This window comes from Lipotes vexillifer, unplaced genomic scaffold (assembly GCF_000442215.2).
Source record: "Lipotes vexillifer unplaced genomic scaffold, Lipotes_vexillifer_v1.1 scaffold1314, whole genome shotgun sequence".
NCBI classification, from domain to species: Eukaryota; Metazoa; Chordata; class Mammalia; order Artiodactyla; family Lipotidae; genus Lipotes; species Lipotes vexillifer.
The window spans coordinates 1361828-1385907 of record NW_006782803.1 but is presented as its reverse complement, the minus strand read 5'-3'; the positions used below and the strand labels follow the sequence as shown (position 1 = coordinate 1385907).

The following is a 24080-nucleotide window of genomic DNA, read 5'->3' as shown; positions in this document are numbered from 1 at the left end:
ATAGTCCATATTGTCCTATGAAATTCTTGTTCCATAGTCTCCATATTTCCCAAAATGGTCCAGCTGTTGCTTCCACTTCATCAAAACTCAGCTTTATTAGAGTTTATCATTCTTTGGGTAAATCTTCAACCAATACTTTAATCTTCTTGCTCTCACTAGCTGTTTGTAGGCTTCTCCCCCCATTCCCCCAGTCCCTGCCTCCCAAAATGTATCCACTTCTATTCTTTCAAAGTTCACAGCTCTTATTTAATATGCCCGTCCCAATCTTTGTTATCATCACCAGACATTTTTCTAAGTTTTACAAAGTATTATCTTGCTCATGATTTTCAGCTTACCCAATTCCATAAAATCACCCAAATCACCCCACATCTCACTACCTCCACCTTAGACAGAGTTGTTGGGAATCCCTGGGGCCTGCAGCAGGGAATTCTCATGAGCTACTGGGGCCAATGGATCATGAAACCATGAAAGAGTTATTAGACCCAAAGACCAAAAGTAGGATAAAGGACAAATTCAGGAGGAGCCAGAAGATGGGACAGAAGGCAGGCTCCTGAGCCAAGAATTCTAAACATGAAGTTGAAAATAAACAGAAGTAGTGTTTATGCATCCTAAGCAACAACTTATACCTTAGCATCTGAAGCTGCCTTTGTGGGGCACTGTTTCTAACAAATTTCTTTCTCATTTCACCTAACCCCTAGGCCTTGTTGATTCATCTCTTGTTGACTTTCCATCATAGTTTCTCACATTCACTATTCTGATTCTTTCTCTTCAAATCCCCAAACGCTTCTACCAAGTCCTCATACTTAAGATATGACCCAACCTTACCTTTATATTACCTAGAATATCTAAATTACTTTTTTTTAAACTCAAATTTGTCTTTGTTCTCTTTTCAGAGGAAGAAGAGTTTCGTACTTGCCAAGATCATTTCCTCTGTCTAGTGAATTGCTCACTCAAAGGCAAACGATAATTTCCTAATTATATCTAGCAACTAGTATTTAGTAATGTTTAAATGTGCTCTACCTTTTAACAGTGAGTGGAGACTATCACTTCTCCCATTCCCACAACTAATTCTTTTTTTATGTCTGGCTATTTTTACATCTCTCTAAACTCTATACCTTGATGGCTTCATGAACTAACATGACTTTAAGTCTCATCTGCTTGCACATGACCATCAAATTAGTATCTGCTGTTCCAAATTCTCACTCAAGTTTCTGTCCTGAATTTTCAAGTCTTCTGGATATTCCACGTAGGTTCCTACTGGAACTTCAAAAGCTGCAAGTCTCAAATAAAAATCATCTTCCCATCTATCAGTAGCTCTTCCTGACTTGACTGACCTATTACTGTTAATTACAATATTTTCCTAGTTATTCTGCTTTAAATCTTTATGGTCAACATTGACTCCTCCCTCTGCCATAATCCCAGCAACGTGTTAGTCACCAATACTTCTTGCTTTTAACTCAGCATCTTTAGCATTCATCTTTCCCTTATTGGACTTCAACCTAGTTTAGACTCTCATTTATCATTTGCTTTAATGTTAACAATTTTCTCAGTCTTTTACCTTGGACATCTACCACTGAAATACATTATACAGATGTTCCTCAGTTTCTCCAGGGGGTTGGTTCCAGGACCTTCCGCCCCATACCAAAATCCAAGGATGCTCAAGTCCCTTATGTAATATAAAATGGCACAGTGTTTGCATATAAGCTATGCACATCCTCCCATATACTTTAAATCTTCGTGTTAATGCTATGTAAATATTTGTAAATACAGTGTAAATATTATGGAAATAGTTGCCAGCATGTGGCAAATTCAAGTTTTGTTTTTGGAACTTTCTGGAATTTTTTTCTGAATGTTTTCAATCTGTGGTTGGTTGAATCCAGGGATGTGACACGCCTGGATATGGAGGGTTGACTGTATACATTATTGCCTACCCTACTAAACAATCAAATAAAAAGCCTTCAGTGATTTCCCACCACCTGAGTAGTCAAGTTCAAACAAATTCACCTATATCTAACTCAATGGCTCTCTCTTTCACTTCTCCCCTGATGCCCTAGTCATGGCCAGTATGTATGCCTCCTCTCTCTGCCTGAAGAGTCATCCTGGGTATTTCCCTCTATTACAGTCCTTCCAGTTCTTCAGTATCCAATTAAGACACTTATCTTACTTTTACATCTCTGCCATCAGTTCCTTCCTGTTCCTTTCAGGTGTGGCTTATCTCGCTACTTTTGAGTCCTTACAGAATTTGCATTGTGATTCTTACATTCTTCATTAAATTATAGTTATTTGTATGTATTTTATTTAGTTATTTGTGTTTTATTTGTTTATTCAGTTAGTTGCAGATTATGCAAGTGTGGGTATAATTTACATATTACGTTTGTAAATATACTTAGCAAGAAGCAAATTCCCCCAGGGAGGAGATGATGTTAGATAGTTTGGAAAGTCTTCAATAAACTCTTTCACTTCCAAAGCGTTGTTAGTTTGTACTACCTTCGGGTATAATCCTCAGCTATTATATACCTCCTTGGATAATCAGCTCCAGCTCATTGTCTGAGGAGGTAGCCCAAGGCATTCAAAAAAAATGTCCATCTCCCGCTCAGTAGGAGATTGAGTAGAGTGAGCATCCTCACACCAGAACAAAGTCAGGCTTCCTCAGACCGTTTCTCTTCCTTCCATAGAATCAAGAACAAGCCCCAGAACTTCCACCTTCCTCTTGCCACTCACAGCTTTATCACCACTATCTACCTTGAGTTCACAAAGACTAATCTGACTTATCCCGTGTTCATGTCAGTTGCTTCAAGGAGTCTAAGACTTGCAAATGCCCCTCTAATCCCTATTAGGCTGTACACAATCTCTCTTCTCCCCTCATCTGCACTCTTTTACAACTCCAGAAACCCTCTTCTTGTGCTCTCCAAAATTGTTAGCCTATTTCCAGAAGAATTCCCTGTATATCGGTCTCTTCTATGAATTTTCCCACTCCTTGCTCTAATGAAAACTGAATCACCCCTGAGGTTCGCTTCCTTTGCTGACCTCATGAGTAATGGCTGTTTCTCCCATGACCCTCATGACACTGGGCCTAGAGGCAGATAGCTGCCCTCCTTAGTTCTTATTGCCACTTCCAGGGCACTCTAACTTCTCCCAGTTTTGACACTCTTAACTCAGATTACATCACGCAGAACCCTGAATTACTACAGGCATTTACTGACGCCAGGGTGATGCCTTCTCATTTCTAGAGAATTTTGACTCATTGCTTGTCACCCTCTCCAATACTACTACTATTTCAGTTCATGGCAATTTCAGTATATATGCAGAACACCTTTGCAATACCTAGATGCCCCACTTCCTCATTCTCTTCTCCAGTTATTCTGTCCTCCACTCTGATTTAGCTACTTGCTTAAGCCACAGTCATAGCTTTAGACCTTGTAATTACCAGTAATTGTAACCCCTCTACAATCCCAATATTTCCCATATTACCCTCTCTGGCCACTACCTCCTGTCTTTCAATCTCACTCACTTCCAGGATCCTGACACCAACAATCTGCCACCTCCACTCCTTCCATCTTCCCATCTATGTCACATCTCTTACATCCCTTGATAGCCTCTCTTTTTTTCGATCCCCTCCACCAATTATCCACAAGACTAACTCTCACTGCCCTTAAGACTTTGCTCAGACATCCCCTTTATTAATGATGTCTAGCCCATCTAATCCATTTAAAATGGCAACTCCCACCTATCCCCCTAATCCTGGTCTACTATTTCCCATAGCACTTAGCACTTTCTAACATACTATGTAATTACGTATAACCATGTTTACTTTTTATTTTGTTTCCTCTTCCCCCAAAATATAAGACTCATGAGGACAAGGATTTTTGTCCTTTTGTTTCCTAATGTTTCTTATACATCTTGAACTATGCTTTCCACACAGTCATTGTTGAAAAATTATTTGTTAAGTGATTAGCACTTATTAGATTTTAGTTTAAATTATAGAACCTATTAGATTATAATTCATGTTTAAGTGCCAGTCTCTTCCTTTCAAGTGACATATCATTGAGGCAGATGCTATCCTTTCATATTTCCCTCCAGGTTTATGGACTTGGCTCAGATATCACATTCTGATGGGAGGAGGCAGACCATAGACAAAATAAATAGAAGGTCTAGCATTCTAGAAGGTGCTGTATGTCTAGCACTTTCTGTAGAGAAAAACAGACTCAAATGGTTAGTGAGGAGTCCTAGAGAGGAAGGTGTGAGCACTGCTGCTTATCCCCCAGCTGCGTTTGTTTTCACTACAGAAGGTGCTAGACAAATAGCACCTTCTAGCACACTGGACATTCTATTTATTTTGTCAATGGTCTGGCTCCTCCCATTAGGATATAAACTACATGTGGGCAGATATTTCTGTATATTGTCCACTGCTCTATTTTCAGGGCTTAGAGCAATATCTGGCACATTATAGAGACTCACTACATATTTGTTTAATGAGAAGATGAATGCGTGTCTCTTCAAAATGTCCCATGTGTGCCCTCTCCCCCAACCCCTTCTCTCTCTGAGTTGATGTGTTTACTTCTGCATCGTTCAGTTAACTTTCTCCCAATTGTGTCCCCTTCTCTCAGTCAACTCTGGAACTCAGCTCAGGATGCCTCCCCTTGGGGAAGCTTTGTCCTGTTACTGCACTTATTCTCTCTGGCCATTCTGCACTGCTCCCCAGCACTCATAACACTTTCTGTTTTTGACACGTTGTCTCTGAATTTTGCCACTTTGATATCCCTAGTCTACTCATTCGATAAATTAATCCTTATATTTCTGTTCTTCCTGTTTTTATACACTCATTTAACAGTTTTCTACTAATAGCTAAAGACAATGCAAGTAATCACATATACCTTTAGGGTAAGGGATACACAACCTGGATTTGCTTTATGTTGATGCATTTTATGATGGTTTCTAGGAATACATTTTATCTAAAAAGATGAACCATATGTATAGTAAAACCTAAGTAGTTGAAACCGTCAGTTAATCAGGGCTCTGCACTTTAATTCTCTGCTGAAGCATAGGAAAATTTAAAATTAAGTATTAATATTTAGAAGGGACTTTGAGGTTCTATCTCGGCATCAGGACACACTTGACCTATATCCTGTCTAATTCAGGAGAAGTCAAAAGCCCTGCAACACTAATGACCCAGACCACCCACCTCAGCCCCACATCACTATCTTGTTTTACGTATTCACACAGTTCCCAAGCTCAGCTATCCCACCTGCATGATGTCTTACATCTCCTCTGTCCCCATAGCAACTAGTACAATGCCAAATGTACTGAGTAGGTGTCCAAACAATACCTTCTGATTTATTGATTGAATGATAACTGTGAGGCTTTTCTCAAATCTCAAAGTCTGAATGATGTACTTAACTAAGATAGGAAAGTTTACAAATACATCTTTAAAAGATTTTCAAAAGAAAGCATCAAACTATGAATGACCATGGATTTCACACACACTGTAGGTAACCAGGGTTTTACTATAACTGTTTCTCACCTTCTCATGGGCAGCACTGTTAGTATTATTAAAAAATTTCTTGGGCTTCCCTGGTGGCGCTGTGGTTGAGAGTCCGCCTGCTGATGCAGGGGACGTGGGTTCGTGCCCCAGTCTGGGAAGATCCCACATGCCGCGGAGCGGCTGGGCCCGTGAGCCATGGCCGCTGAGCCTGCGCGTCCGGAGCCTGTGCTCCGCAACGGGAGAGGCCACAACAGTGAGAAGCCTGTGTACCGCAAAAAAAAAAAAAAAAAAGATTTCTTGAGTAGAAGGAAGAGAATGGACAGAGATTTGGCCAAAAGAGGAAAAGATTATCATCTGGGAACACAGCAGAAAATTCCACTTCTTAAGGAATTTGAAGTTATAATGATTTGGATGGCCTTCATCCATTCATGAATTATTTGGTAATTGTTTAATACCTGCTATAATCATGGCATTGTGAAGGGTCTTAAGAATAGGTTACCTACCTTGTGAAGCTTATAGAGTAATAGCAAAAACTAACATATGACAGAACCTTAATAAGTGTGCTGTGAAAAGAACAGGCTAGGTGCTATGGCAGCAAACCAGAGGAGGATGTCACCTAAAAGGCAGACTGAGAGGCTCAGTAAAAACTTCCTTGAGGAATTTGCCAGATCCTTTTATTACATAATTGCATCTCTATTCTGTCTGGTTCCCAAATATATACTGTCTGTTAGAAATCACACAGTATTGTTAAGTTGCTACAGGGGGTCAGCCCATTCAGCTGGATCAGTTAAAGTTGGCAAAACAGCAGCAACCCATTCAGAAAAATGAAATCATCACCCAACATACAATACCCCAGGTCTAATCTCTGAACCCCTCTGTTTTCTACTCAGCTTCCCCTTGGCCCTTATATCCCTTTTGTCTTCTAATACTTAACCACCCCTTCAAGTTCAACCTCTATGCTTCTGCTAAAGACTCCCAAGCTGCCTTTTAAAATATATAATCAAGTATGATTATTTTTGAATGGTAAATAGGAGCTGTTTCCTCACCATGACTGAGGCTCTTGAGTGCCTCTCTATCCTGTCAGACCCATTTTGCAGATCCACTGAGTGTGCAGAGATAGGTCAGTTTATCTACCCCTTCTTCCCTGGAAGATTCTATTCTATTCCCAAACAAACGACAACCTGACTCCAAACTCTGTTTCTAGGCTTCTGTGCTCTTACATGCATGTGTACCTGTGGCCATTGATTACTTGCCTCCTGAACAACCCTGAGACACCCAGATTTCCACCACACTTCACCTTTGCACACCAACAGTTAAAAAAGGAGATGAATGAAAGTTCTTTTTCAAAATATATTTTTAATATGTAAATTAAGTTATATACATTATTGATAATGTCTTCTCAGATTCTAGAATTCCCTGCCAGTCTCCCAGTGTTCATGTGGTATCTCCTGTGATCTTTTGGATGGAGGGGGCCACTGAATATCTGGGCAATATCCAACAGCCTTCTTTGTATAACCAACTAATTCAGACTATCCTAGGCCACTTACTGTATAGCATCCTCAAAGCTTTGGAAAGGTGAATTTGTGCTATTAAGGGTAAAGTTCTTGGGAACCCAAATTCCTCAATAGGTAAGTCATATATAGGAGTGCCACTGTGCTGCTGTAGAGGTAGGCTTCCAAATTTTAGGTAATTCCATATTTTTGGGGATTTTTCTGGGTGTTTTAGTTCTCTGCTTGTCAATAAAGACCCCTAGGAAATATCCTAAAGTGGACTGACCAGTTAGTAGGTCATCTGCCACTATGGCAGCTCCACAGAACTCGAAGGCCCAATTCCGGAGTACTCTGGAGCTTGAATTCTTTAACCTAGAGCTAGAAGCATCTACAGGCTTACCTCATTTTATTGCGCTCCATTTTATTGCGCCCTGTAGATATTGTGTTTTTGCAAACTGCACGTTTGTGATAACCCTGCATCAAGTGCATTTGTTCACTTCATGTCCCTGTGCAGCATTTTGGTAATTCTTACAATATTTCAAACTTTTTCATTATTATTATATTTGTTATGATGATCTGTGATCAGTGATCTTTGATGTTATTATTGTAATTGTTTTGGGGCGCCATGAACCATGCCCATATAAGACAACAAACTTAATTAATAAATATTAAGTGTGTTCTGACTCCTCCACTGACATGCTGTTCCTCCATCTCTCTCCCTCTCCTCGGGCCTCCCTATTCCTTGAGACACAACAGTACTGAAATTAGGCCAGTTAATAACCACGCGGTGGCCTCTAAGCAGCCAAGTGAAGGAAGAGTCTCATGTCTCTCACTTTAAATCAAAAGCTAAAAATGATTAAACTTAGTGAGAAAGGCAGGTTGAAAGCTGAGACAGGCCGAAAGCTAGGCCTCGTGAGCCAAACAGTTAGCCAAGTTGTGAATGGAAAGGAAAAGTTCGTGAAGGAAATCAAATGTGCTGCTCCAGTGAACACGCAAATGATAGGAAAGCAAAACAGCCTTACTGCTGATATGAAGAAAGTTTTAGTGGTCTGGATAGAAGATTAAACCAGCCACAATATTCCCTTAAGCCTAAACCCAATCCAGAGTAAGGCCCTAATTCTCTTCAGTTCTGTGAAGGTTGAGAGAAGTGAGGAGGCTGCAGAAGAAAAGTTTGAAGCTAGCAGAGGTTGGTTCATGAGGTTTAAGGGAAGACACAGTCTCCATAAAATAAAAGTACAAGGTGAAGCAGCAAGTGCTCATGTAGAAGCTGCAGATAATTATCCAGAAGATCTAGCTAAGATAATTAAAATAAAGGTGATTGCACCAAACAACACATTTTCAGTGTAGACAAAATAGCCTTATATTGAAAGAAGATGTCATCTAGGACTTTCATAGCTAGAGAGGAAGAGTCAATGCCTGGCTCCAAAGCTTCAGAGGGCAGGCTGACTCTCTTGTTAGGGGCTAATGCAGCTGGTAACTTTAACTTGAAGCCAATGTTCATTTACCATTCGGAAAATCCTAGGGCCCTTAAGAATTATGCTAAATCTACTCTGCTTGTGCTCTATAAATGGAACAACAAAGCCTGGATGAGAGCATATCCGTTTATGACATGGTTTACTGAATATTTTAAGCCCACTTTTGAGACCAACTACTCAGAAAAAAAGATTCTGTTCAAAATATTACTGCTCACTGACAATGTACCTCATCACCTAAGGGCTTTGATGGAGATGGAAAAGATTAATTTGTTTTCATGCCTGCTAACAAAAGATCATTCTGCAGCCCCTGGATAAAGGAGTAAGTTTGACTTTTGAGTTTTATTTAAGAAGTACATTTCAGGGGCTTCCCTGGTGGCGCAGTGGTTGAGAGTCCGCCTGCCGATGCAGGGGACGCTGGTTCGTGCCCTGGTCCGGGAAGATCCCACATGCCGCGGAGTGGCTGGGCCCGTGAGCCATGGCCGCTGAGCCTGCGCATCCGGAGCCTGTGCTCCGCAACGGCCACACAGTGGGAGGCCCGCGTAAAGCAAAAAAAAAAAAAAAAAAAAAAAAAAAGAAGTACATTTCATAAGGCTATTGCTGCCATAGGTAGTGATTCCTCTAAAAGATCTGGGCAAAGTCAATTGAAAACCTTCTGGAAAGGATTAACCATTCTAGATGCCATTAAGAACAGTTGTGATTCATGGGAAGAGGTCAAAATATCAATATTAACAGGAGTGTGGAAGAAGTTACTTCCAACCCTCATGAATCACTTCGAGAGATTCAAGACTTCAGTGGAGGAATAACTGCAGATGTGGTGGAAATAACAAGAAAATTAGAATTAGAAGTGGAGCCTGAAGATGTGAGTGAATTGCTACAGTCTCATGATAAAACTTTAACAGATGAAGAGTTGCTTCTCATAGATGAGCAAAGAAAGTGGTTTCTTGAGATGGAATCTGCTCCTGGTGAAGATGCTGTGAAGATTGTTGAAATGACGACAAAGGACTTAGAATATTACATAAACTTAGTTGGTAAGTCTGCAGCAGGGTTTGAGAGGATTGACTCCAGTTTTGAAAGAAGTTCTGCTGTGGGTAGATGTGATCAAACAGCATTGCATGCTACAGAGAAATCCTTTGTGAAAGGAAGAGTCCATCAATGCAGCAAACTTCATTGTTGTTTTATTTTAAGAAATTGCCAAAACCACCCCAACCTTCAGCAACCACCATCCTGATCAGTCAGCAGCCATCAACATCCAGGCAAGACCCTCCACAAGCAAAAAGATAATGACTCACTGAAGGCTCAGATGACAGCATTTTTCAGCAATAAAATATTTTAAATTAATGTATGTACATTATTTTTTTTAGATATAATGTTTTTGCATACTTAATCGTCTACAGTATAGTGTAAGCATAACTTCTATATGTACTGGGAAACGAAAAATTTCATGTGACTTGCTTTTGCAGTATTTGCTTTATTGCAGTGCTCTGGAATCAAACCCAAAATATCTCCAAGGTATGCCTGTATGTAATTTAGTAAAAGGGCCAAGAAAACCCAAGTTCTGTACATGGGCTTTTCTGTTTTAAAAAAATTAAACCCAAAGGAATTGATAGGTGCCCAGTGTAGGAGAAAAAACCCATGTCATCTGGGCAGTATTTGAGAAGTCTATCCCGTGGGGAAGTGGGGTGTAGCATCCAGTTATAGGTCTAACTGACCAAACATTTCTGCACTGCCAAGTAATTCAGTCAGAAGCAGCACTTGTCTTTTTTTAACTTCAAAATCAAACACATCTCTGAGAGGCAGGATTTGTCCAAAAAGCCATGATATCTGACTTTTGATAATGCCCATAAGTTGGTTTCTACCCTAGTAAGTCTACCACCAGATAATCTAGCCTGCAGTCTTATTCTCAGAGAGTAATGATTTCTGGTATCAATTCTATGCTGACCTGCAAGTAGCCAAGGGTCAGCACTGGACATATATGTTAACACACATGTGCTCCCTAACAGTGGGTGCTGGGCATTATTCTCCAGCTGTGTGATGCTGTCTTCATTGGGGCACAGGTACCTATTCAGGACACCTCACCCCTTCTAACACCCCGTCTTAGTCCCATCAGATGTCACCAAGCATCGTGTGGCCTTGAAGTCTTCAAGAGGCATCAAACAGGTTATATCCTCTGAACTAAAGACTGGTACTAATAACATTTAATCTTTGTGTTTCTATTACCAACCTCAGGGGTTGGGCCCTGTGATTATAGACATTGTCCTTCACCTTAGGGCTCTGTTTCTAGACGGTTGTGGTTGAAACACTCATCAAAAGGGACATTTTAAACCAAAATTCAGGATGCCTGAAACTGACTCCCTTCTTGAGTGTGTTTTTCAGTGTTATCATCTTCCAGATAAATTTTCTTGGAACTTGAGCCTCTTGTATCATTTCTAGAGGGTTTTCTTTTGCAAATTATGGTTCAGTTGTCTTCAATTCACCATATAAATCCAAACCAAATGCACAAAAGACAATAGAGTGATACCTTGGGAGGTATGCCTTGTACTAAGAAAGAGACCAGGTAGGTCATTTTTCTGCCAATAATTCAGTTCTGCTACAATGAGTTCTTTGTTTCCAACTAGAACAGCGAGTTTTACAGCAATTTCTGCACACCCCAAAACTTTCCTGCGTTCTTTGTTTTACTGCAATCAATGAATACCTTAGGCGTAGCCAGCCTGACCTCCAAGCCTGACTTGAGTAGGCAATTGAAAAAGACAATGCCTAGTCTGGCACTCTGTAAGGTACTCCCTTAAGGTCCTGTAGAATTTTGAATTTTTCTTTTAATTATTTTCTTTGTTCGAACTCATAATATTCTAAAACTCCTTCAGAGCATAGTAGTCATCCCTCATTCTATAAGATTGAAGATCTTTTCCCTACCTAGTACCTGCAACAGTTACTAGGGAATTATACTGAATATATGGCCCCTACTGAGATCAGGAAAAATGCTTGTACCTTGGAAAATGTTTGTGGTTCAATTCCAAGGATAGGACCATGTTAACCATATGTATATTTGGAACAACAGTACCTCGACTGTGGCTGTATTTTACCGTCGGCATATCAACTCTTTCAATCCTAGAAGGAGGCTGGGTCCAAAATATCAAAACATCCCTGACCAAAAGCTACTGCACACCTCACATACGTAATGAGAAATATTTGGCACGTTTCTTCAGAGCTGATATATTTCTAGTCTGCTATTCTCCTGTCTTCATTACCAGCCTTTCCCATTTCCAGTCTTTCCAAACTCAGTCTCTCTCATGGACTTTAGCTTGAATTAGCCTTTGGTTGCTACTCTGGTTCCTCACTCTGTACTACCTGGGTGCTGTGATTTTTGGGGGCAATTCTCTACAGTAATCAAACTGTACCAGTACTGATCTAGGATGGCAACAGACTCTATCTTTGACAAATGTTAACAGTGGATTAAAACAAAACAACAACAAAAACACCTGGGAAAGAGAGTAACAACTCTCTTCAAAATAACTATAGTAATGATAGTTTGGCTCATTGATAAGGTCAGCATGAAAGATCACTTTTTAAGACTTTATATGCTTTTTAAAATATGAACTTCTAGTACTTTGAATAACAGCATTCAAAATAAAAGCGTCTTTTAGAATCATCTTAAGAGTATATATCCAATAAGACCACTATAATTTAACACTGCAATTTTAATTTAATGATCTTATTCTTATTTCCTAAACTAATTTCCTAAAGTTAGAGAAGATAATTTTAATATATCTATTTAATATTAGTAGTTTCCTAGCAAGAATCGATCCTAGTACTTTTTTTGAAAGGTAGGACTGTTTTAATTAAATTATAAAATCCCAATGGAAATCATTTTGACTTTTATTACATTTTTCTTTCATATGTAAATTAGAGTAATTTACTTGCTGTAAAAACAGAAAGGAGGTCACATTAAGACTGATATTTATTATACTCCAGTAAAGATGTTAAAAAAAAAGAATTGTAGGAAAAGAAAAAAAAAAAAAGACTGATATTTAAATTGGAAAATAGTCCTTTTAGTCCATAAAGGCAGTTTGGCAGTATTTTTTCCACACATTCATTTACTTATAGATATTAAATATATGCCAGCTGAATAATTCAACTGAATTTGGCTAGTTCATGTCAGTAAAATGTTCTTTTCTGTGACATATTTTAAACCAATAAGGGGAAATAAAAAGTAAAACTAAATTAAAAAATGTATACACTAGACTCTCTCTATGACACTGTTTTTCAGGAAAATAGAATTTCGTGTAATCTGTATACATCTCAGAGCTTTACCAAAAAGCACCTTGACATAAAGTAGTTCTCTTTATTCAGTGATCTATGGTGCATTCATTGTTTGTCACCCTCCCCCCAGTAATATTTAATGTACTAGACAAATCTGTCCCTAACTTTTTTTAGGGCGGGAGCAAGAGTACAAATCATTGTAGGCATAACAGGATTAAATATTTAACAGTTAAAACCCAGGCTAAGAAACTATTACGTAAAATAAGTTCTGTTTTCTTACATTGATAAACACGCATTGATAATGCCCTAGAAGGCTAGGTGTGAATTTAGAATTTCAGATTCTTAAGATTTCTGGTTGGGAACTTTGCAGTGTGTGTTGTTCCTCCAGCCCTCAAGCTGCCCCTCTTCTCTCTCACTTCTAGGTTTATTCTGCAAAGCAAATAGCCTATCACTTACCTGCATGGATACTCCAGCCTATATGTCCAAGCTCTATTTATTTCCCCTCTCCTCAGGTTTGGCATGTGGGTGGCACAGTCTAAAGAAAGTAGGTTGGGGCTGCTTGGGCAGAGAATTCTAAAGATGATCTAAAAGGGAATTGAAGACTCTGGACAGGCATGCCCCATGGATTCCTTGCCTGTGGAGAGGGCCAGAGCAAGGCCCTCCAAGGCCCGGGATAGAGACTCTTCTTACCCGTGGAAGATAGTCTGTTATGAGGTTGAGCATGCAGAGTCAAACCCACGCAGGTCTGAATTCTGGTTCTATTACTTATTAGCTAAGTGATCTTGAAGAAGTTATTCAATGACTCTTTAACTAGTTTGATTACCTATAAAATGTGAATTACCAGAGTACATACCTCAGAGGGTTGTGGGCATTAAAGGATATATTTTCCTATCATACATACAGGAGTGTGTCTGGCATAGAGAAAATACCTTACAAATGCTAACTATTGTTATTCTTTTAACTCCAGAACAATGCCTGACACAAAGCTATAGAGCTTTAAGAAAATCTGAGTATATAATGATTAAATTGATTAGAATATCTTGTTTTTTCATTACTTTTTTTTAGTATTTGGTTAAAATGACTACAAATTTCAGTTTGTATAATCTAAGTAGAAATCAATTTTAAAATACACACTGAGGGTAAAGGATCAGGATTACTTTTCATATTAAAAACAATGAAAATAATTATCACAGAAATTTGACAGCAAAACAAATTTGTAAAAAGTAGATTAAAAAACTAAGTCTCTATTGTGATCTTTGCTAAAGATTTGCCTATCAAGTCAAGAGACTGCTTTTTGGAGTAGACTGGGAATGCAGAAACAAACGTCCTTTCATGGTGTTAAACCTTTTATAGTAGAACTCACATTCAAAAGAAAACTGTATTTCTTAAAGTTCAAATTCTAGTGAGGATTAGAGCTGAATAGGGCTTATTTGCTTAGCTGCCCAATTTAAAACTGATCACTATTATCCTCACCTCATTCATTGAGTCATTTACTTCAAATAATTTATTAGGGCCTACTGCATGCCAGGCATTGAAAATGCAGAATCAACAGGCACAGTTTCTCCTCTCAAGGAGGTCACAGGTTGATGTGGAGACAGGACTTGAACGAGGAGCCAGAATGTTAGGCATGGGATGTTGTGGAAGGGCTTTGCATACCATGCAGAGGAACATGAAGATGATGGAAGCCATGAAGATTCTGAGTAGGGAGGTAAAGTGTGGACAAAGGTTTGAAATAATGAAGACTGTTTAGGACACTCATAGATTTTACCAAAAGAGTTGCCTCACGGAATGAAGACTATTTCAGGCTTTCTCTACTCTAGTGGCATTGTATTAAAAGGAGCGCATAGATTCGAGAAACCATTATGGACAGAGTTGATGCTAAAAAACAAAAATCTCCATTTTCCTTTAGTCATCTTACCTAGAATCACCCACTTATTTATCATCTTGTCACCCCTTCACTACCTTTCAACTCTTTTCTTCCTAGCCATAAGTGATAATTTGATGACCTTTAATAGCAAAGGGGAAAAAAAAACTCCTATTACTGTTAACAGCTTAGAAATCCTAGTGTATCTTTTTGCCTCCCATTTTCCGGAAGGAGGTAAACTATAGGAAAGATTGTGAAATGTCTGACGTGTACCATAGAAAGAAAAAAATTTAAGAAATTTAACGTTGGGCTTCCCTGGTGGTGCAGTGGTTGAGGGTCCGCCTGCCGATGCAAGGGACGCGGGTTCATGCCCCGGTCCGGGGGGATCCCGCATGCCGCGGAGCGGCTGGGCCCGTGAGCCATGGCCGCTGATCCTGCGCGTCCGGAGCCTGGGCTTCACAACAGGAGAGGCCACAACAGTGAGAGGCCCGCGTATCGCAAAAAAAAAAAAAAAAAGACATTTAACGTTATCTTACTAGAATGACCTACTCTGGCTACCCTGTATATAATAGTAGACTGTCCAGTCCCTCTCAGGTCAGTTCCCTCACTCTGCTTTATTTTTTCTTCTTTTTACCATATATATTCACACACACACACACACACACACACGCGCACACACATATACACATGTGTTTATATGATATATGTCACATGTGATAGATTGTAGATCATATATATCATGCATATATACACATGTATATATACATGAATTTGTCTTCTTCAGTTAGAATGTAAGCATCATGAGAGCAGGGACTTTGTTTTGCTCTCTGCTATATTCTTAGTGCTTAGATAGAGCCTTTGATGTCTCAGCATTAAACTCTTTCCTGAAGAGTCACAATCTCTTGCACTCTTTGGATGGCTCCCACGGAAAAGAGTGGTGAGAAGAAAGGGCCATTTTTCCATCAATGAGGTGATGACCAGAGAATAAACCATCAGCATTTACCTGTACATATATGGAGTAGGCTTTAAAAGAAGCATGGCCCTTGGACACTCAAAGAGATGGAAGTTTGCCATGAAGGAGGTGGGAACTCCAGATGTGTACATTGATACGAAGCTTAAAAAAGCTGTCTGAGCCAAAGGAATAAGGAATGTCCTATACCGTATCCATATGTGGGAAACAAGGGTGAAGATTCACTAAACAAGCTCTGTATGTTGATAACCTATAAACCTGTCACCACTTTCAGAAATCTATAGACAGTCCATATAGATGTGAACTAACCGCTGCTGTCAAATAGTTATAAAACTGAAATCATTCACACACACACACACACACACACACACACACACACACACACACACAGCAAAAACTTCTGCCTGAAGAAAGTACAGCAGTAGACGCCTTGAGCCTGGTGTATACTGGAAATGCCATGCTCTAAATGACCAATATTGGTAGACTAATGGCTATGGCTAATCACTGTAAATATTTAACAGCCGAAAAAACACTTACTTTGTAAAAATGCACAGAGAAAAAATAATATGAATATATTAAACAACATAGAGTATCAAGCTATATAATAGAGTGGCTCCAAATGGCTAAGAATGCTTTGAGCTCTATGTTGATCAATAGTGTGATGCCTTGTACCATGATTTTGTCCCTTTGAACACTCTGATTGAACTGGTTACCAGCTACTTAGTAGCTCAATGTCTTTCTCTTTTCCTTTCTTTCTCATAACCACAAGTCAAACACATCTGTAACACATCAGAAATCCTGTGGGAGGCAGAGTTTCGCTCCAGTTTACGCCCGTAAGGCCACGTGTCTTTTCGCCCTTTCTTACTCCCATATGAAAACAACCATAGTGAGGTGTATATGAGGTTGAGCGTATTTGCCTCCACAGGAGGTATGTTTTCACCATGCCCTGATTCACAAATCTTTATCCTCCTCGCTGCAGTTACTCTGTGAGGGTAACAGCATTACATGGCATAGCCCAGCAATCTCCAGGGAAGGAGGTCCAAACTCTGTTCCTAGGCTTCCGTGCTCTCACATGCATGTTACCTATGGCCATTGTTTCCTTGCCTCCTGGACAACCCTGAAACACCCAGATTTCCACCACAATTCACCTTTGCACACCAACAATTGAGGAAGGGGATGAATGAAAGACCTTTTACCAAATATGCCATGGGCCTCCTCATGAAGGTCCTCTATCTGACAGTCACACTGAATGTATAACTTAAACATCTAGAAACTTTTTAAATCAAGTATGAGGCAGAATAACCGAGTTCAAATCCCATCTTTTCTACTTACTAGCTAGGTGATTTTCAGTGAGTTACTTATCTCCTCTGTGCTTCAGTTTCCTCATTTCTATAACAGGAATAACAATTCTACCTCTCTCATAGTGTTAGTATGAACGTTAAATTAATGTGGTAAATCATTTATATCAGTGCATGGCACAGAGAGAGAGCTACCCAGTTGTTTGTGAAATTACATGAGCATTGCACTTTCTTTCCACTACATATAGAAGCCATACTTATATGACATCTTTAGGATACAACTGGAAAAGTTACAGTTTTAAAGATTAGCAGTTAGGTCACCTACTTAAGAAGCTCAGTATTTAATTGTTCAATTTAATAAAATGCAATATGCATAAGCATAAAATATTTTTTCTATGGCTTCTTTTATAATCAATAAATAGTTTACAGAATACATTTCATATATAACTGGAGAAGATACATAGCGCCTCACAGTCCTCATGCTGGCAAAACTCCTCTAAATGTGTAGACTTGGGCTGCAACAGGGTCTAGAGTTCTGAGGACCAAGAATGACTGAGCATAAACAATACAGGATTGGTTATGAATGTTGTCAGGTCATTCAATGAACATATAAAAAGACTATTTCCTTATGTCACTTTGGTAAGGTAAGAGTCAGTAATATCAAAAATAACATAATTTTTATATAAGTTACTCATTGAGACCTATCACTGAGACCTATCAAACCAGTGAAAAGACACCATTTAAATGACTGAGAATGCTATACAACAGGCACTTTCAAAGAGGATGCTTTGAGCATCTTTGCTTAATAAGTACAAACAAGAGAAAGACTATATCACAAGGCAAACAGTTTATTACTTTTTAAGAAAACTGGATGGTCTCTGCATATCAGGCCCCATTTATTAAAGTTTAAAGAACTTTAGATAAAAACTGTACCCTCTGAGATCCATCTAGTGATCAATAGAATGGCCCTGGGGGAGAGGAGTGGTGAACAAAGTGAAAATTTAACATAAACTATACCTGGATAAATCTAATTTAGCAGGTGGGGCAGAAAAGGCTGTTAAACACCACAGACCAGATTATCTCAAATACTTTATTTGCTTCAAGGAAGGTTCATTCAAAATGGAGTACAGGAAAATTGAAAAGGCAATATATTGTTGCTATATCATGTTATTTCTTATGTCTCATAAAAATATCAAATTGGAATGAAAACTGATTATCTTGTTAACTGTCTACATTAAATCCTATTCAATAGTGTCCCTTTCTCTTCTAAACTATATCCTCTGACTTCCCATGTTTTAATAAAGTTACTAATTTTGTTTTCAGTCCAATCAAGGCTTAATTAGCTTAATAGGTATATATATTCATGAATAAATAATATATCTTTAAGACTTAAACATACATTTAAAAAAATATCAGCTGGTTAATATTATTCTAAGATCTTTTTCTACCTGGTCAGTCCTCTTATTCTTCAGAGTGCTATATATGGTTCTACCACTTGAAGATATCCTATACTTAAAAAAAAAAAAGTTATGGTATTAATTCAACTTTTATCAAATCTGAGTGGACGAAAGAAAATCACAGCAAAATCAGCTTTTTAGGCAATTGAGGTGGTGAACTGACCATGGAATGTGGGAGAAACAGAGAAATCAAGGGTGCTGCCAAAGTGTCATCCCAAACTACTGGAAGACTGACATCGCTTACTGAGATGAAGAAGAGTGTGAAAGGAGCAAACCTGAGGGAGAAAATTGGAAGTTTGGTTTTGACTATGTTAGGGTTAACTTTGCCTTTAGACATACAGTGGAGATGATGAATAAGCAGTTTGCTAGACCCTCTGGAGATGAGCTAAGAGGGCAGGACTGGAGTTGTCAGCATAGAAGTAGTATTTAATACCCAAGACCTGATCAGTCCACGTGAGACCCAGTATATATCTAGAAGAGAACATCTGAGGGCTGAATCCTGGGCCACTCTTATATTTGGAGGTTGGGACATAGAAAGAACCAACATCAGGGATGGAGAAGGAGCTTAAACCAAGAGAATGAGCATCCAGGAAGCCAAGGAAAGAAGTGTTTCAAAGGTGGGAGTGATCAACAGTGCCAACTAGCCGACAGATGGTAGGTCAAGAAGGATGAAGACTATGAATTTGACAATTCGGATTTGACAATAGGATTTGACAATAGGAAGGTCACTGTGATCTTAAGAGTGGTGTAACTTCAGGGATGATAAAGAAATCCTGAGCAATGGATTAAAAGAGAAGGTGAGGAGAATTGGAGACAGCAAATATGGACAACTCTTTCAAGAATTTTTGCTACAAAGGAGACAGAAATAGAAGATGAGAGCTATTACAGCATGTATGGATATGCATATGCTGTAAATGATCTAGTAGAGAGGAGAAAAATGATGATTCAAGAGACAGAACAGTCCTTAAAACTGAAACTCAAACAAGGTATACCTGCTGTGATTCCACTGGAATAAAGTAATTACATTTGTCTGTATTTTTTTCTTTTTCATATGCATGCATACTTTTTAAAGAATATTTTTAATGGAGCTATATATTAGAACCACTGAGAAGCAAATACTTGAAACTGTCTTTGCCTTTGCTCGCCTCCCTCACTTCCGCATTCCTCCCTTTAAAGATAGTGGACGTTCTTGTGGCCCTAAATTTTAGCTAAAAAAATTTGTGTTATGGGAATTAATGAAGCCTGCTTCTCCTCCAGTAGTATTTTGATTTACTGATATATTTTAGGACAAAATGATATGAGACATTTGCTTCAAAATAGTCTTGTTGGGGGAAGGAAATGAAATGCGTGGGGGAAGACATGAAAGAAGTTGGGCTTCAGTTGATAGTTGATGAAGCTGGGTGATGGGTCTGTGGTGATTCCTTACACCATTCTTTCTTCTTCTCTGTGTGTTTGAAAACGTCCGTAATATAACGTTACAAATTAGAAGAAACATAGTGTCAATACCATGCTTAATCCGAAGAAATCCATTACATGGTGAAAATTTTGATAATTTGGTAACAGGTGAAAGAACTGTTTGGGGGCACAGGAATTTTTATGTCATTTTTCAGATCATATCACCTACTTTGCTGGTATGATTTGAAAATATACAGCACAAACATAGCCTTTTCATATACAGTACAAGCTTTTTTATCGGAAAGTATCTCAGTTGCTTTAAGATAGAATTAATTTGGATGCTTATTGTGCAAATAATTTGGAAAACTGGATTTTTAAAAATGAAGTGTTGGTTCTCTTAAATATCCTCTCACTTTAGGTAAGCATAAAGAATTCTGAAACTTATTCTATAAAACATGTTCTGAGGTAATATACTACACTTACAAAACAATGCTAATCCAGTTGATTGTTATGTAAAAGAATAAATAGTTGATTATGCAAAGAAGGTGAAATTTCAGCACAATAGTTACCACTTTCCAAAAAGAAATGGTAGTTTCTGAAATTTGTCACTCCCATATTGCTATATAAAAATTTAGGTTAAAAAATTTTTTAGCCTTTTAAAACTAGCAAATGTAGAAACAGCAGTGTTACTACATTAGCTCTTCAAATATTAACCATTAGGTATTCTCTAGTGTTTTCCAGTTACTCATTAACCATTTTATAGTGTTATTGTTTCTCTGATTGTCGGTAATTTCCACCAAGGAAAGTTGAAAAACAAACTCCAATAATTTTTTTTCTAGATCAGAATAATGTTCAGATTTTATTAATAACATCCCCCTTTCTCACTATATATTCGTTATTAAAAGTCCACTATGTATTTGGGACCTGTAAATTTTACTTCAAAAATTAAACCCAAAGTTGTGCCGTTTATGGTTTCTTTTGTATGGCTTTATTGCCCTCAACATTTCCTTGGTGTAAACTACTGAGCAAGGGAACAAGATTTCCTTTGTAACTGATACCTAAATTCCTATTCTGCTTTAAGCATCTAATTTGTACTGTGAAGACATATAATTTGAGACTTGTAGCTATATCACAAAAGTACAACAGCTTACGCTGATCTCTAATTTTCTGAGTTGTACTGGCTATAATTTAAATTTTTTGCATGTTTTTAACTGCAGTGCAAACCAGTATACATCAGAAATCTTTGTATATTGACAGAGACTGGGAAAAGGATGCCTTGTTCTGATTTCAGATAAGCATTCCCTTTTCACAACTGCAGGTGCAAGAGAGCTCATTCATAATATTTGCTTCAAATCAGCTACAGTCAGTGGGTGGAAATACAATGCTATTACACGAGAAATTGACTAATCTTTACAAACACAATGAATATTTTTTAAAAACTCACAATTACTAGCAAAATCTGGGGGCAAGTAGCACTTTTTCTTTTGCCTAAGTATTGGGAACAAAATATACTCTGTTGACACAAGTTTTGGTCATCTTACTAGTTTATGTGCGTGTGTATGTATTTACTAAATCCAGAAAAATACTTTGTCACTTATTGATACAGGATGGAGTTATGCTCAGTGGTGTCACTTAACCGATAATTGATAATGTTACTTTTTCCTTTGCCTTAAGTTTCACTTATTTTGAAATCAACTTATAAGCCAAAAAAAGAACCACAAGATAAAAATTAACTCTAACTGCTCTCATTTCACACAGTTGGATAAATCTTCTTTGGAAACAAATATTAGACAGCTGTGTATGCAACCAATAAGTGAAGCTAGCATGTTTCCATTGTAAATCCTTATTTATAAGGTTATGACTTGATGGTTTTAATTAGCTTCAGGCAGAAAGTTGGCTCATCAATTCAAAGCATAGGAGAACATTTTAGTATACAGAACAATTACAGCTCTCCTTCAACAGGAGAGGCCAGAGAAAGGCTCTAATAGAATTTAAGTCTCAATGACCAAACACAGAAAAAGTAAACATGTTCCAAAATCAATATCATTGGCAATAATCATTGCATTGGCAAAAATAAATATTTGGCCTACATTTAATACCAATAAGAACTCATCCTAAATTCATGATTATTATTATCACTTACTTTATGTCTTACTGTTTGCTAACAATCCAGTACTGCCACCTTCAATTTGCACCTAATTCAGAAGTGCCAAAGCACATTTTCATACACTATTTGACTTGAGCTTCTCTTTGTGATTTGTAAAATGAGGAGACAATATCCTATATAAAGAAGTATCCTCTCCAAATCAGGTAGTTCTGACAAAAGTGGCTTGCCTGGACTGAAAGTTGTCAGTCCTGCTCTCGGGTTCTGTCTCAGGGTCTCGGTCTCAAGGATTGATCTCACTGAGGGATCAGTTAGCTCGGAATTGTTTCTTGAGCTGAAAAAAGTGACTTAAAGCAAGAATATTCTTCATAAATGTTTAAGTCATTCAAGCTGAGCACTATAGTAGAGGAAACTTGTGTGCAGCTATCCTTTTCTTTCATGGACTCAAAAACAGAACGCTCACTCTCATTATACCAATTTATCCTCAGGCTTGAATCAAATGCAAGCTAGAGGTTAGTGGACGCACATACTAGAAAGATGGGGAGCATCTTCAAGGATGCCTTCAAGGAGGATGCCTTCAAGGACGGGGCAGAACCCCTAAACGGGCTTCTGTAAATACGGCCCACCACCCTCCCAAACTTCCATGCTATTACTGCCTCCCTCAGCAACACACAGGGTCTCCTCAGGTAATCAGTTATTGCTGTCCCTCTAGGGAGGAAACGCTTGACACCTGGCCTCCCTCGGGCCACCTGCAATGGAGAACGGCGCCACACACCCACCCTTCTGAAGTTCTCCGCAGATGGAGGCTGTCACCGGGCCGCTTACCTGGCCGGGATGCTCTTCGTGACAGCCCAAGACCTTTGAGGAAGGGAAGAAAACAAAAGAAAACAAAACAACTTACCACTTTGGCCCAGTCCAAGAACAACTGAAAACACCCAGACCGCCCGGAGGAATGGGGCAGGACCTGGCCTGCAGTTTTGCAGGCAGACTAATGTGGCAGTAAAAAAAGCCAGGGCCGAGCGGCACATAATGCAAAGCAGCCCGCACTGCACCGCGCCCGCCGCCTGGCTGCTAACCGGATGCGCGCTCGCGCTCCCGGGCGCGAAGTGCCAAGTGTTGCTAGGACGTTTCCAGCAGGCCCGGCAGGCGGACCCCGCGGCTCGGAGCAAACGATGCAGGTACGGCGGCCTGGGCACAGCTCGTCATTTCAGGGCCCCCGCGGCCCTCCCAGCTCCGCACGGCCGGTCCCGCGATCTCCGCGAGAAGCACCTCCTCTGACGGCCAAAGGCCCGGGGCGGCGACGCGAGCAGAGGCTCCGCAGCCCGCTCTGGGACAAAGAAAAGAGCTTTTGTCTCTCTCCAGCCGATGGGGCTTCTGCTGCATAAATCAGCTTAGCGAAGAGCCAAACACAATCAAACCCAAACAAAGCCCGAAGCTGGGGGAAAAAACCAGCCTAATGTACATTCAGTGGGTGATGCTGCATCTGTGGGAGGGGACGCTGGCGAGGCCGAAGGGGAAAAAAGTCGATGGCGCATCAATGAGGTCGAGCTTCTTCCACAGGTGGGCAGGGAAGCCAACTTCACTTAATTGCAACTTTGCAGCCTCGTCAGCTGAGCAGCGGGCAGAGTCGAAGCGGCAGCGTCCTGGTTGGCGAGGGAGGAAGCTTGATGTGCCAGCAGCAGGGGGAGGCGGCCCTGGAGCGCTCTAGAAGACCCCGCTGGCGCCCGCGGACACCGAGTGAGGCATCGCAGCTCCCTGCTTGACCGGGAGTTTAGCGCACGGCCGCGAGCGTAGGAGGAGAGGTCCCCCAGGGGTGCAGGAGCCTGGCTTCACGGGGGCGGGTGCTTCGTGCCCTCGTCCTTTTGGCCCCAGTGTGCTGCTCAGGCGTCCCGCCGTCCAGAGCCGGGACAGCTGTCGCGCTCTGGGATGCACCCCGGAGAGGATGAGAAGGAGGCGAGGCTGGCGAGGGGCGGGGGAGGAATGGTCCTGCCCCGGCCCCCGGCTGGGGTGGGGAGGGAGGGTTGGGGCTCCCAAAGTGCGGGTAGCTAGGCGCGTTCGGGCTGCGAGTTGCTAGGAAACCGCCCCACGCTACAGAGTTCCTTGCCGCGGAGGCTCGGGCTGCAGCAACAGCTCGGAGCAGCGTGGGCGGGACATTGGTGAGGCATGAAGTCACCGCGGCCCACACTCGCTCTTTGTTTTGCTCACTCCAGCTCTTTTTCCTCCCCTTGGCTCTGAGAGTTGCCATTCCCATCGTTCACAAGAACTCCTGATGCGTAGCCGCGCAGCAG

The 24080-nt window shown here is 40.0% G+C and overlaps 1 protein-coding gene across 2 annotated transcripts in view; it reads right to left on the bottom strand.

Annotated features, from left to right (window-relative positions):
* Window positions 1–23917, bottom strand: part of ITGB8 (integrin subunit beta 8) — a 93500-nt gene extending 69583 nt beyond the window's left edge. Inside the window, exons 1-3 of one of the 2 annotated variants that reach the window (XM_007455401.1) lie at window positions 23062–23917; window positions 22606–22650; window positions 22523–22527 (exon numbers count right to left, since the gene is read on the bottom strand). Coding sequence is in view for 1 of the 2 variants with exons in the window: in XM_007455400.1 (XP_007455462.1) it covers window positions 22694–22820 (127 nt within the window). In the remaining variant the exon portion in view is untranslated. Of the gene's footprint in view, window positions 1–22522; window positions 22528–22605; window positions 22651–22693 lie in introns of both variants that reach the window. The other variant, XM_007455400.1, reaches the window with a different exon arrangement.
* Window positions 23918–24080: the final 163 nt, after the last annotated feature.